This window comes from Cimex lectularius, unplaced genomic scaffold, assembly GCF_000648675.2.
Source record: "Cimex lectularius strain Harlan isolate CLEC.00 unplaced genomic scaffold, Clec_2.1 scaffold312, whole genome shotgun sequence".
Lineage (NCBI taxonomy): Eukaryota > Metazoa > Arthropoda > Insecta > Hemiptera > Cimicidae > Cimex > Cimex lectularius.
The window spans coordinates 345,320-361,718 of NW_019392856.1; the positions used below are offsets into that span (position 1 = coordinate 345,320).

A 16,399-nucleotide genomic window follows, 5' to 3' on the forward strand; every position below is an offset into this window, starting at 1 on the left:
CCATCTTGAGTTGTGTTATTTTGTCAATCGTTTTCTTTTATAAGTCCAAGAGTTAGTGCAAGATAGCTAAGACCCAAAAAGCGTCATACAGATCAACCCAGGAAAGATAGGCAGATTTTAGATAGATTTTATTCGTATTAAAATAATAAATAATATAAGGATAGTAAAATTCCAGATAGTAAAAAAAATTGTTAGCCAAAAACACTGTATTTATATCAATTAATTATTCTTATTATATAAGGTCTTGGTTGAGATGAAAAGTTAGTATCACGAGCGGGATTCGAACCCACGACCTTCGGCTTGTTGCATTTATAGTGTTGAACATGATCATTCTTTTCAACTTCAACAAGTATATTTAATAATCTAATATATAATGTATAATCATATTATTCTTAGTTTTTTAACATCATATAAATAAATATTAAAATTATAATTGATTATATTACAAAATATTGTACAATATTGGATCGAAAAAAAATTAGCTTCAAGTATGTCCGTCTATTAGTTCTGGGATGATTTGAAGATAGAAGATTGTTTTTAATTCCCTAATTTCGAGGTCCGCTTGACCAATTAATATATTACAATTAATTGAGGTTTTTAGTTGAGATAAAAAAATGGCAAAAAGGAGGGAAAATTCAAAAGGTGCGGTTGAGATGGGAAGTTGGTGTCCGAGTGGATCGAGGTCACGATAGATCAGGTGGTAGAGCAGCGGCGTATCAAGCCGAAGATCGTGGGTTCGAATCCCGCTCGTGCCATTGACTATTTTATCTCAACTAAAAACCTTAATAAATTGTAATTGTTTTTAATATTGGAAAACTCTAATACCATAAATATTGACATGAAAAAGTTAGTATCACGAGCGGGATTCGAACCCACGACCTTCGGCTTGTTGTATTTATAGTGTTGAACATGATCAGCCTTCTCAACATGTACAAGTACATTTAATAATGTAATATATAATATATATTATTATAATATTCTTAGATTTATTTGAAAATCATATAAATAAATATTAAGATTATAATTGATTATATTACAAAATATTGTATAATATTGAATCGAAAAAGAATTAGCTTCAAGTATATATATTAGTTCTGGGATGATTTGAAGATAGAAGAATTTTTTAATATTGAAAAACTCTTATATCATAAATGTTGAGATGAAAACATTAGTATCACGAGCGGGATTCGAACCCACGACCTTCGGCTTGTTGTATTTATAGTGTTGAACATGATCAGCCTTGTTCATGATTCCTTCAGAACCATCGCCATTAACTTTTTTTCATCTCAACTAAAAACCTTAATTAATTAAGATTATAAATGATTATATTTCAAAATATTGTACAATATTGGATCGAAAAAGAATTAGCTTCAAGTATGTCCGTCCATTAGTTCTGAGATGATTATAATAATATTTGATAATATATAATTATATTATCGTTACATTTATTTTAATATCATATAAATATTAAGATTATAAATGACTATATTACAAAATATTGTACAATATTGGATCGAAAAAGAATTAGCTTCAAGTATGTCCATCCATTAGTTCTGAGATGATTATAATAATATTTGATAATATATAATATATAATTATATTATCGTTACATTTATTTTAATATCATATAAATATTAAGATTATAAATGACTATATTACAAAATATTGTACAATATTGGATCGAAAAAAGAATTAGCTTCAAGTATGTCCATCTTTTGTTCCTGGTATAATTTGAAGATTGAAGATTGTTTTTAATATTGAAAAACTCTAATATCATAAAAAATATAACAGTCATACAAAATTAGGCAGAAAAAGTTGTTAATGTTTATTGTATCAAGCATGATCAGTCACATCTCTCTAAATTTTCTCAGGCTATATAGAATTTCCCAATACGAGATTCACATATGGTTTTGTAAGTATAGTTATATCTAATTTTTATAACGACAACGTGTCGCAATTACTCGAGTACCTAGCTAAAAAACCAAGGACGTCAAATCGTTGCACAAAGACAAGGAGATATGTGCCAAGTTTATAATCCGCCATGAGTGGGATATGATATTTCATAAATGAGTGCTTTTAGGGTCAAAGAAAGAGGAGTGAGTCGCATGAAAACATCGGTACAAGACCGTTTTCCAACAAATGAATTCATGTCTCGAGTGGTTCGTGATTTGGTACCAAAGATAAGTTCGAGTCATTCCTCGTGACCTGAAGTCTATCGTGAGGCCCTCCGCTTGTCCTTTTACAAAGACGAAATATCTTTATACGAGGGTTAAACGAACCTTTTGATCTTTACTTTTGCTAGAAACTTTATTCTAAAGAGTACCTCTCACGGGCTTTTAAGTAGGAAGTTACGAAAATGGAACGTCGAACTCTCAAGGGGCCGATTTCGGTTTTATCCGAGGAAGTAAGTCATGTCATCACGTGAGTATTTAGAACGGCCGAAACTTTCTCACGGCCAACAATTCAAATAACGCTTTTTTTCTATATTTGTATTTTATTTCACTTTTAATTCCTTAGATACTCCTTGAAAGGGTTTGCTCAAAAGTCGTAAAACAGTTTATTTTAATTGCAGTTATGAGTAAGGAAAGTCACCCTGTTAATACCTGATGCACTCCCAACCGTTCATCCTATGATGTTGGCGTGTTTCCATTTTACTGCTGTACATTCACGCTATGTACAATGAAAATTCAAAAATTAGACGTACAAGCCTAATATCTTAAATATACATCTTACTTCAATAGTCGTATAAGCAGAATGACATGCCATCTGGTATGCAATAAAACTACCGAAAACCAATAACTATGAAACCAGTTTAAGATAGAGATTTATACTTCGGAACAAGAAAAAGTGGACGAACACATCTAAAAGTAGACATTAGCAAATCTACTTTCAAACAAATCGAACCCAACTGGGATCAGAAGGACCCATCAAAAAGTATTCCGCCATATTAAACGACTAAATCCTTAACATACATTGGCAAATTTCACTCGATAAAAAAACTGCTAAACTACAAAAAAAACATAGAGTGAGATCAACATAATCGGGTAAAAATAAATCAAACTGATTGTATTCTAAAAGAACGTTTAACAAAACTTGCTGGATTCATTTTAAACATCTGGTTTATCAAAAGGAGACCGTCAACTAAAGCAACATGTGCATGCAATAGGGATCAATAGAAACGTGCTTATCTGCAGACTCTGTGATTGAGTTTCATGCCAAATGTTCAACCGTGACTTCACTCGACTGGAAACTGTGTGAAAACAAAACCCAAATCAAAACTTCTTAGTGAAACTAGAAAACGCCTTCCTGGGATTAATAAAAGTATTTGATAAATTTATAATAAATTGATTTAGGATTTTTGATACAGCGAAATCGGGTACGATCCAGCTAAATGACTGGTATACTGGGCCTCAACCAATTGCGGTCAACAGCAACGAAGTAGGTTAGGACGCTGTAATAAAGAAGTCTCCCTTGGGTCAACTGCGAACCAACAACAAGGAAGAATCGATGAAGAACCGAAATCGAATATTCTTATTATTAGAAAATAGTGGCGTCTCAATACTTACAAGAAGTTTAAAAATCTGACCGCTAGGAATGTTAAAAATACACTAATACAGAACAACAAAAACGAATCTCACTAAACTTAGACACACTGGGAAAGTACAATCTGCCTCATTTTTCATCTTCAATTGTGAAGCCATAACCTGAACCTCTCTACGGAGCAAACAAAAACGGAACTCCTTAGTACTAGGAAATAATCAGCTACCAGATCCAATAAAATCGTATGATTTATGACCCTGATACAGACCTAAATGGCTGTTGGGTTGTTGTTGAACCAGGCCTCAATACAAGCTGTCTAATTAATTTTTCATCTTCAGATATCAATCCACAAAAAGTAACGAGTTATAAACAAAACACTAACCGGGACTGCCTAGTGCTATCAAACAGTATGGTTTAGGATGCTGAACCCAAGAAATCTATTGCTTGAGCTAATAGGGATCAACAGACACGATCCTTCTGACGCAGTAAAAAAGAAGAAGAATCAGTTTCATTTATATGTATAGCAAACTGCTTAGTGCAACTAAACGTTGCCTTCCTGGACCTAATAAAAGGTTATGATCGAGGGCTCTTTAAATAGATGGTATAGAACTTTAACCAACCCATTTAGGTAGTTCTAACCAGGGTGAAGTAACTTTGGTTGACAAATTCTGTGATTATTTATTCAGATGAGCAGTATAATTATAATGTCTTGATCTCGCTTTCCATCATTTCGCTTAATTGTGTAAGGCAGTCTGTGGTTTTCGCTAAACGGATCGCATCCGTGAACTGGCCAAATATTTCGTCGTGGCGGTCACAAATTTCAGTTCTCGCCGAGGACTTTCGGCGGTTCGTAATTTATAGGAAGTGGTTTTATCCCCCCACGTTGGGCGGTATCTGTAATTTTTGTCCAAGGGTGCGGATCGACACGTGTGTCCGGCGACAACGAAAGAAGAGTATTTATGCACAATTATCAGGAATAGGGCGTATTCGTGATGGTGGGGTTGTGCAATGGAAACTTGCCCTTGTTCAAAAGGTCGAGCAACCAATACCAAAAGCACAATCACGTCCAATGGCGAAATCTATTCTTCTTGAAGACTGCGGTCTCTTCATTGCCCAACGGACATCGCGGGATGCCTCCTTTCTAGCCTCACGCGACAAAGTCATGACAACCGAAGACCTTGTCCGATTTCGTTCGATGGGAACCCTTCGAACCCGTCTCTTTTGCAACGTAATTTTGTCTTCATTTCTTTATTTATTACCATGAACCCGATGAAAAATTTCTTCATTCCTTGATAATAGACGTTTCTTTTCTTTACTTTCGCTCGGAAAACTGTTTATATTGTATACATTTACATTCAGCAATAAATTTTTCTAATTTTCTTAGTTGTTGCTTTGCATTTAAAATTGTTATTTTATCGCGCATAAATAACTTGTGGGTATTGGGGAAAGTTAAGCAATTAATATTAGCAATTAAAAATAGACTACATCTTGCCAGTCAAGTTCGGCATAAAAAATTTCACTTTAGAACGCAAACATTTTAATTCCTCTCTGACTTTCTATTTTAATTTGTTTAAATTAAAACATATATTGAAATTTAATATTCCGAATTCCAGAAAAGAGATTTTATTTTTCTATAGGCATAAAGGCATAACTTAATAATATCGGCCATTAGGACTTGTGCTAGAAGCTTTCTATTACATTAGCTTAATTAAACTCAAAATATAATAGTGCTAAAGTTAAAAAAATCTCTATCATAATAACATTAATTATAAACATTGACCTTGCTTGTACCAATGAACTACAACCTGAAATCAACTTGATGATTAACACTGCTTGCTATTGCCAACCTTGGTCTATAACTATGATGATCAAAGGGTGCAAAGGCTTTTCCTTATATCGTCATCACCTGAATAAATGACAATGAAAATAGCATTTTTCGAAATCTCCCAACTATTGGCAATAAAGAATCTAAATTTATTATAACGATTTCTCAGCCAAGCGGGCACAAGTTTTTATTTTTCACATTAATTAAATTTTAAAAGTAATATGCAGTGAGAATAATAATTATAAATGTGTTAAAATTTATCATAATTTGATTGAATGTTAAGTAGAAAGTATTCAAAATGTCGAGTTTTTGTTGGTTTTCAGGTGGTTGGTCTGTGCGTTTTCCCACGTAAATATGCTCTTTGTGTATGCTTGTTAAATGAGTTAGAGTGAGAGGGTTGCTTGGGCATTGTCTTTGTTGTAATAAATCTTGGTTTATTCGACCTTTTTTGTTCCGTTTCTCTGTTCGTCGGTTTCGTTTTCTTTTGACGTTGTGTAATGTTTCGAACGAAGGTAATGTTCGTGAATAATTTGTGTTCGTGGGTTTTATGGTGCTGGCCTGCATTTCCTTGAGATTTCTGGTAAATCTATTTTCCGACCAATTTTCATACAAGAAAATAACAATTTGAATCTAGAAAGAACAGACACTAAAGTAAATGAACAGACCATCAGTCAGAATCAATGGACCGATGAAAATGACCCATGGGGCGTCGGTGGCCGCAACGGTTTAGGCGTTGACACGGCGCTCATCACTCTAAGGTAAAGGTCCCGGGTTCGAATCCAGCGACCCTGCATACAAATTCAGGTTCATATAACCTCGAAGTTGAAATACACTCGTTAAAAAAAAGACCCATCTGGCAGACAAAACCTGCGTGAATAAGTTCTTAGTTCAATGATCAAAAACGTAATTATCATTAGAACCAATGCGATGGACAAATGGTAGGGCAAACGCTCAGACCAACTATGAAGCCGAAGATCTTCGTAAAATTCAGTTTTAATAGTTTCCTTACTGAGAGTAAACCGTTAAAACCTATAAAACAGACATAAACGTGGGTAAATGAACAGACCAATCAAGAAGATGACGCTTCTGGCAGACAAAACCGAGAAGAGTAAATTTTTAATAATCAAAGAGGATCAGCAAGTAGCATTAGTTACACTGCGATGGACATATGCAAGGGTAAAAGCTCAGACCAACCATGAAGCCGAAGATCGTTGGAAAATTCAGTTCTAATAGTTTCCTAACTTTACATAACGGGTTAAGTAAATCGTTAAAACCTATAAAACAGAAATCAACGTGGGTAAATGAACAGACCAATCGAGAAGATGACGCTATTGGCAGACAAAATCGAGAAGTCAATTTTTAATGATCAAAGAGGATCAGTAAGTAACATCAGTTCCACTGCGATGGACTCATGCAAGGGTAAACGCTCAGGCCAACCAGTGGAGATATTATTATCCATTGTCATCAGACATGACGATATCTTCAGCGGTCGCTATTTACCTTTTTCAATATTAATGTCTTATTTGTTGATTCTAATGATGATCGTCACTGATTTTCGTGAAATGAGAAGCGTCATCTACGTTGGATGATCTGTTCGTTTATCCATCTATTCCATGGGGGGATGATGGTCAAATCAAAGAGAATGTGCGGACCAGGATGATGGAAGATGATTAAGCTTCAAGTCGTCAATTCGCAGACCACAAAACATTATATTTTATAAACTAAGCTTGTTATTTATATCGTTAGAGTTAATAATAAATTTCATGCAATATTTATACAATGTTGGTAAATTTTTACTTTTTTGTTACGCTCGCTTAGTTAAGTTGGCGTCTAGACCTAAGATCGTTAAAGCAATAAGTCCAATTTTGTCTCAATGAAACTTTACATAACGGGTTTTTAACGATCTTCCGTTGAGTGAAAGACTTTTGTGCCTACGCAAATCGGCCCGGGGAATTGACGGACAAAAGGCCAGCAAAAGAAACCTGGTAATGAAAATTGACTGTTCCGGTGGCAAAAGGGCCAAAGCAGCGTGACGAAAACTTGCGTAACCTACTTAAGCTCGCTATTAGGGAAGAGGAAGGAAGAAACAATCGAAAGGAAATTTTCGCACGATTCCCTTGCGCTTGTGATATCGCCACGTTTCTGGGCATCTTCCTGTTCTCAAATTTTCTACTATTAAGCAACAAAGGCTAAAAATTGTGTAATAATTTCCTCGAATTAAGTCTGCTTTCCCTATCATGTGAAATAATTAATTTTGAAAAATTTAACGATTTTCATAAAAATCTGGTGTTTTCCAACGTATAACGACGAATGATTTCCACTTCCTTCCTCAAGCGTTTAAAACTGATAAAGTTGATAATTTATTTATTAAAAGTAATTAGGAACTTGTCGCATTTACCTAAGTTGTTGACCTTAATTTTGTATTGTATATTTAAAAGTGTCACGCGATCCTTAAATCCACTCTACATCCTGTATCCTTAGAGGAGAATGAGATTAATACGATCTACCTTTGTTCTTGACACAAAGGATATTATTATCGACGAAGATGAAGGTCATCCCCTGAGATACTAAATTAGATACATTATGGCCCGTTAAAACCCAAATCATTTTGCCTTCATTTACGGTCTGCTTCCGTCAGAGCACGAAGGATTTAGGGAAAGCAGTACTTGTGAGATAGTAGAAGAAAGTCGAGAGTGACTTGATTTGGGCCCATTGATATAAAAATAGTTTCAGAGAAAACACTTTTAAATGCCTCAGATTAAACTCGGAGAAAGAGCACAATTACACACAGGAAATTTAATTTGTCGAAAATGTTCAAATATATCGAATTTATGTTCGTTTTTTGTATTTCAGATGCTGTCGAAGATGGAAGCAGAAAGGAAGCCGTCGTCGAAGAAGCCGATGATGGTAAATTTGTTAAAACTAGTAGTCAGTTCGAACAAAAATCAGGTCTGGTAAGAAAAGGGAAAGTACTCTATCTTTAAATTTAAATAGGAATTTGATGTATTTGATCACAACGATCCTTACTTGTTTTCATTAATACAAGCATAAACATTTGTCAATGGCCATGCGTGTTGTTTTTTCTGCCGTGATAGTGAAACGTTAGACAACCTTTCGTGCCAAATTACCGGTTTACGGTCTGAGCCGACGGAAATTAAAAGGTGTGAAAAGCCGAGAATAGGTCGTTTAATTCGATCAACTCGTGATTCAATGCTCCTTTTATAAAAAGGACAACAACAAGACGCTGTTGCACATAATTGGTTCACCGGGGTTGTTGACAGATGCATGAAAAATTGGGAATTACCATGGTGCAGAAGGTGTGAGCCGACCCAAATTAACACATAACACACATGCATCAAGTGTATTTTGTTGTTTTCTTCCTTTTCTTTTAAATTGGCTAATACTCGCCTGTAGAGTTGGTACAACAATCGAAAGGACCTCAATGTAACTCAACGTTGCTTTGAAAAATTAAGCTGTCGAGATACGTCCTTGGAAAGGAAGAAGGATCATAAATAGATATGATGATGTCAAATCAAATTGACTCTCTAGTACTCGTGTACTTAAAAAGACAAAATTCACATTCTATTCCCAGTAAACCTACGCTAAAAAAAAACCACCAAGGCTGGCAAACTTACTACTACTTACCGTTAGTCAATGAGTAATTGGAGATTCTGAGATACGGTCTGGTGTGACGTAGGTTTTAGAAAAACCTTGTCTTTATTGTGCCAACGTTTCGATCTTTATTGAGATCATCTTCAGGGCTCAAACTGTGGGCACTCTCAACACGACAGCCAAGAATGACACATCTACACGGAAAACAAACACCTAGAGCCTTCAGACCGCATCTCGCGATCTCCGAATAATCACTGCCACAACGTTACAGTTCTACAGTTTTAAAGAGAGCTAAACTCAGAGGAGTGATAGGACTATACGAGGAGGAAGAAACAGCCACCATTTCAAATTCGAATCCGAAGCAACCGCAACATAGGAGGTTCAAAGAAAACCCAGGGAATGGATTTGCACCGACGGCAGTAAATGACCTAGAACTTCTTAGGAGGAGAATCGAGTCGATTGCGCCGAACTAGGAAAGTACATAAGCCAGCAGCCTGCTTCCTAGTAGCCAGTATCATCATTATCATCACTCGTGTCAGATTGTGTGGGGTGTTAAAGCCCGTCAATCTCAATCTACTCGAAATGCGGAAGGTCATCATATCAACCTACGCCACGGTATCCGCTAAGAAAGAAGAAGCTTGCGAAATCTTTAGTTTTAAATCATTTTATTATGCCTTCGCAAGGCTATGAAGTGGTGACGTCTTTACTTTGATTATATTTATTGTTTAGGGAGTTTTTTCCTTTACAGGAGTTGCTTAGGTTATTATTGGTTTTATATTTTTCTCCCTCTCCGCCTCTCTCTCTCACTCTCACGATCGTAGTATGTATGTAAATATATTTTCTATCACTCTTTGTTTTTTTCAGGAGCTGCTGAAGAATCAAGTAATGAGGAATCAATATTCGACGTAAGTTTAACTTTTAAACTTCTCTTCTGATGATTATTAAACGCCAGCTTTGGCTTCTTCGGCCAACCTAGAAAGACAGGGGTTGAAATAATTATTTATTCACATTTCTTTTAATGAAGACAATAAAAATTAAGTTTGTTAATTGGAAACAAAAAGAAATTAAAGATTCAAGAAAAGAACGTGTTGACTTGAAGAAACTTTTAATCGCTTTTACTAATAAGGTTAACTTGATTTTCTACCTTTCTTGGCCAGCGAATCAGGAAAATTTCGATCGTGTAGAATAAAATATTTATAATAAATAAATTAGACAGGCAAAAGAACTAGCTCATAAAAAGCGAAGATAAGCGGACCTGGATGATAGATGAAATTGGGGAAAAAAATTTCTTCTGAATATTCCTAAAAGAAACATTCAATGCAAAAATTAGATTAGTATTTTTTTATAAATGTAAATTGTATAAATTTTATCTTTAAAAAATTAATTTTTTAAAGACAAAATTTATTTACGTTTGTATTCATGATGTTGAACACGTACTTTACTTTACTTACGAATATACATAGGATTTTTGTATGCCTGCAACAAATAAATTAGCATTTTGCTAAGAACGTGACACGTTGAGCTACAAAGTGTTAAAAATGATATAACAAGGAAGTAAACGCATTATGCGTTGTACGTTATCGCAGTTACGCGCTCAAGTGCATTCAGAGCATAACAGCGTTCATGTTCTTGCAGACGGAACTGATGAGCGGCGATGAGGCTGATGAGGACGATGACGGCGAAGAACAGGGCGACTCAAGCTCCGACGGTCAGCATCTCTTTCCTTCCTTCTCGTCCCTATTCTCAACACCCCTGGGCCATTCCAGGCCTACGAACGCATTTTATCAGGAACCTCTGAGATCCTTCCAGACGGACACATTCCATAGGTAAAGAACTAAAATATTTTTTACGGTACACTATGGTATAGTAGATGCCATATTAAATAACCGTTTTTCTTCATTTTGAAGTCTAATTTTAAAATAAGTCTTAGGTTATATTTTCGAATTATCCTGGGAACGTTTTGCCTATTAGTGTTTTTATGCGCGACCTTTCATTCTGAAAGTTTACCACTAAAACCTTTAAATGCAGAATCGTGTCCGTGATTTGAACAAAAGGCTAATTTAAAAATTATCAGATGGAAAGAACATAAAAGCTTATTTTAAAGGGCATCGCGTATAGTTCATCTCATGCAAACATTTTGGGTAAGTATTGTAGTATGCATTTAAACTTTCGTCTATTATTCTGAACTCTACTACTGATTATCCTAGAATATTTGCGTTTCTTTAGTAAGGTGAAGAATTCTTCTCAGGGGTATGGTATCAAGCATTTCATTTTTCAGGATTGGCTCTCTTAGGTACGATAGCCTTTTCATTGTTATTGCTTGGAATTTGCAGATCATGTGTTCTGTTGTCTCAGACTTCTCTAGATAGAGATGATATTGGTCATCACTTGGACCATGCCCAGTGCAATATACCCGTTTGGATTTTAAGCTTCTTTTTGTTGTGTAAGATCTCTCTTTTCTCATTGGGTTATTTTTTTCGAGTTATCTTTTGCTTACCTCCTGCCTGGTATTTGTTGTGTTCATTAGTAGCGCAAGAATCCAGTTCTTTTCTAAAAGTGGCTGTAATTTATTACACAAAAGGCATTTGGGTCCCGAGGCTCCCGTTTGTCTAGCATGTCTGTGCCGCTTTGCCTGAAACTCCCTCTTGGCTTGGGACCCTCCTTAGCATAGGCTATTTGTACATGCCAGTTTTTATGGGTATTTAAGCAGCTCCAGATTAATTTTCAGTTGATTTCGTAGGCTTGAAGAGCTTTTAGACCTGACTGGTAGTATTATAACAGTTGCGCCTTGAGATATTCGATATGTATTTACGCGCAATGTTTCTACGACTGGTAGTTGGACTTAAAAGATGATTTCGGTAGAGTCGAGGGCCATGTGGCGAACACGTTTATGGGCCTTTCCTCTCTCTTTCCATTTACCATCTTTAAGCTACCGTAATAGCGTGAAGAGCTCCTGTTTTTTCCATTGTGCTCTCGTTTCAATAATTATTTGGAATGGTTTTTGCAAAGTCTAATATTTTATGAGATACGTCAGAGTTAATTTTAACCATGTCAGTTAACTCTGTCGAAATTTTTGGAATGACCAGCTTGATTGATGTTTTCCTTTCAGAAAATTTGATTCTTTCTTTCTATTGACCGATGAATTCTTAGTTCCTCAATCCCTGCCGTATTTCTATTTTAAAAGGTGGGAGCTTGAGAATAAGTTGCAATTCTTTAGATTTTGTGTGGTATTTCCCTTAACTTTTTTGTTATTTTTTTGAACGTCACATTTAGCTTGCATACTCATAGACGACGACGGTCTGACGACAAAGTCATCTAAAGAGTTAGTTCTCTAATCCTACCACAAAATACTTGGCATGTCCATTGTGCCTTTGTGTAAAAAATGTGCTTCGGTCGAGAACTATTCCTAGGTGAATGGCTTTCTTTTGACTTTATTTATCTATTTCAATATAAAATTTAGCTTCTTCCACCTGGTGAATGGCACAATTGCTTTGGAGTGATTTATTTATACCAAACCTTTTTCGTGGTCTCCTTTGAATGTTATGCAATTAAATTAATATCTGGCTATATTAAAAAGAGCTTTTGAGAATGAGTTTTATTATTAATATAATTTATTATAGTGAAGGCAGAAAGTATTACTAATTCAAAAAATTATTTTTCAGTTATATTAAATTGAATTATGACTATAGCTCTTAAAGTTTATATATATAATTTAAAATTTTGATTTATGGACCTAATTAAACCAGACCTTCATTTATCAATCTAAAATTGATTTTACTGATACATTACTGGTTACATTTACTGATATCCTTAAAATCATGTTAATGAAGTATAATTTAAAACAAATAAGTTTTACGATCCTATGAAATACCATAATTCAAAAATTTGATTCGTGAACTTAACCTTAATTATTATTATATATTTAGCTACCATGGGACAATCATATTAACGCAATTTTAATCATTTTTAAATTAAATAAGTGCAGTTTTATGATGTCAAGAATTGCCATAATTCAAAAATTTGATTTACGGCCGTACATACTTATGGGTGTTTAAAATTAACAAATTGATTTGTTAGCCATATTAAATCTTGAATAATTTTATATTGGTTTGAAAACGAGGGGAAAATATAATTTACAGCCACAGTTACAGAATGTGTTTTTGTACAAATAAAAAAATAACAGATTTATATTTATTAAACATAATTTACAAATGTGTTTATGGTCCTAATTAAATCGATCTTGTTTAATTAAATTTTGAAAGTTCATAAGTGAATCTAACTTTCATAACAGAATCAAGTTCATGATTTAAATTAAAAAAGAAATATAATAAATTAATAACTATTAATTTATCGATATAATTTTACGCTTTTAATAGTACAGTTTATTTATCACTTTGTGGTTAGATTTTTTTTTATTATAAGCGTCCTAAATATATTTTTTGAATTAGTATTTCTATTTATTAGACACCTGAAGGGTTCAGAATTTATCAACGTATTTATGAACCTTATTAAATCAAACTCGCACCTTGGATTTGACTTTTTAGGTTCAACTGACTTTCCTAGTAGAATTAAGTTAATGATTTGAAAGGAAATTTGAAATATGATTTGTTTGAATGATGAAAATGATGATTTAAAATGAAATTATGAGTTTATTTAAAAATTATATAATTAGACAATTATTTTAAGCGTACAAAATGCAAGATTTTTTTTAAAATTTAATACGATGGATGATCAACGACGGATTTATTTTTGGACTTGACTAAATCGGCTCGACGACATCGACTCTAAGAACCCATGAAAGCAACATTCCGGTGTACCCGGAAGTTTTCAAGGTACGACCAGTATTCGAATTCGCGAAGTTCTCTTGTCAAAAATCAAATTTGCCCTTAGAATAATAATAATTTAAATTTTTTTAACATATTAGCCGAGGCTGTGAACGCACAGGCATAACACATTTTGAATAATAATTATCAGAAAGGGCGTGAAAAAATTTTCAAGCGTTTTTTTTGTTTTTTCCTATTAAATTTGAATTTAACCGTGAAATTTTAATATATAATTAAAATAAACACACGTTGAAGTTTTTTGTTTTCCCTTTTTGAATTAGAAAGTAGACAAAGTACATTAATCACGGCCAAGGGTAATTATGTGTTGTTTTAATTTTGGATATGTTTTAATACGTGAACTAAAAAAAAAATGAAGATAACATAAGATAAGAGAGAGAAATGCCGGCGAAATTACTTTTTTCTCCCTGGTTCTCACGATTATACGAAAAGTGTTCTTACCTCACGCGTCGTTAAGTATAAAAATGGTCATTATTCCGCGGTTTGTCGTGTTCTTACTTTTCCCTTTTTCCTGTAATACTACGTGCAGTAATGTTTATTTTTATCTGGCATTTTTCCTGTACTGGCGGATTTCAGTTTTCTGTGTCAAAATGTAGATGCATTCTTTTTCCAAAGAAATTTGGCCTTGTCGAACATATGCTAAACATTATATCATAGTGATCTACAGGATAGCACATTCAACAGGAAGGAAATGATAAATTCACATAACATAACAACAACTCTTAGGCATAATTTAGTTTATTACATAGTATATAAAGAAAACGAAGATTCATCAAAGACGCCATCATGTAAAAAATGCACCGACTCAAACCTTTCACGTCTTACGAATCTATTATAACTTATTATAAAAGCCATACACAAATCAACCACTGAAAAAGACATCTGATAGAACCAGCGAGACTTGACGGACCAAGATGGCGGTAAATGACCAAACCACAGACTCTTTTTTGCCGTGGCTCAGTTAGATAGTTTTGCTCCATGAAGATCTGCATATCTGAAAAACTTATTCAGGCCACCCAAATTAAGCTTGGTGGTAATTAAATCCCAAAATAAAAGGTTATTTATCACTCGATACGTGACTTTTATAGTCCTTATTTAGTAAAGCAATTTATGATTTTTTTAAAATTTGTTTTAATATTTTATTAAAATTGATTGAATTTTAAAATTAAATATTGAAATATATGAGTACTTAAGTACTTAATTTGACGACATACTTTGATAGAACATAATCATTTAACTATCGGTCACTACCTTGTTCTTCGTTCAGAATAAATTAACAGTTATATTACCTATTAACTTTCTACACTGCTTGTTCAACGATCAAATTACAATAATTGAAATTTATAAGGGAAGATTAAGAAATAATTTAATTTACTAATTTATACAATTATAATTGTAATTTATTAATAATTAATAACCAAATAAATTATATATTCCATGTAAAAAACTAAATAAGGCCACCTTAATATCAGTACTTAAATACTTGTAAATTCCTTTTTTTTATATTGTTATTTGTAACTTGAAAGATTATTACATCTTATTCTCTCTTATAACTGTTTTTATTATACCAGAGCGTTGACAGTGAATTGTGAACAATTCTAAATTAGTTTGGACACTGTGTATTAATATTATACAAAGAAATATTAAAAGATTCATTAATGATAAAATAAAATATAATATAAAATTTGCAAGGAACTTTGCTTCTACCGGTCTGTAAAAATATGACTGAAGATGGATACGGATGGGTATGGTAGGATACTGATGGAGTCGGCGATAAATGCTGGGACTGCGAATGCTGAGGATGGCGGATTCTCGTTTTCCTCACCATACCATGCGTATATCCACTTTTGTAGATAAAGGAGGGCCCACAGCCCACTCAATTCTTCCTTAGATGCGTGCCAGTGCGGTTAGGTGGGAAGGTGCGGTTCCTCGGCCTCATATTTGTCAGAAAGCGGAACTGTAATAGAAAGAATAAAGGTGGGGTGAGCTTGTCGATTCACTTTGTGTAAAGGATGGTTCTAACTCACGGGTTGCCTTGTGTTTTTGAGTAAGAACAATCCTTTACAAAAGTGAAATAATAGCTGAGATGGCAGACACGAAGCGACCTTGCCCACAGGAGTCATCCTCAAGTGGACATGGTTCTCAGATGCCCGTACAGAAGAATTACGGTAAGATTTCGCTCTCATACGCGATCCGCTAGGAGGAATCTCTCAGGCGGAATTACAGTGGATACTCGAACTGGGAAACAGTCAAATTCTCCCTGGGTCCTTCCAGGCGACCCTGGCCAGACCGACTACAATGTCATATCTCTGCTTCTAAGCTGGTAGGACTTAGGTGGAAGCATGTCGATTTTCACCTCGTCTTCACGAACGGCTATAAACCCTGCACCGTGTACAATGTAGGGGTTTTAACTTCATGGTGTATACTGCCAAGCTATTTGATCTGACACTTCCTCATTCTACCTCGTGTGCATCGACTCCCGTGCTCTTGTTGTAGAGATAGTCTGAACTGAAGTCTTCGCAAAAAGGTGGTTCTCGGTCCGAGGACCCATAATTCTAATTCTCTGACTCTAATAATGAAA

General features: G+C 34.4%; 1 protein-coding gene across 1 annotated transcript in view; it reads left to right on the forward strand.

Annotated features, from left to right (window-relative positions):
* The window catches only part of LOC106661907, a 76,575-nt gene that overhangs the window by 58,733 nt on the left and 1,443 nt on the right, over positions 1 to 16,399 (forward strand). The window contains exons 3-5 of the mRNA XM_014385649.2: positions 8,219 to 8,272; positions 9,842 to 9,882; positions 10,613 to 10,803. Coding sequence (XP_014241135.1) covers positions 8,219 to 8,272; positions 9,842 to 9,882; positions 10,613 to 10,803 — 286 coding nt within the window. The remainder of the gene's footprint in view (positions 1 to 8,218; positions 8,273 to 9,841; positions 9,883 to 10,612; positions 10,804 to 16,399) is intronic.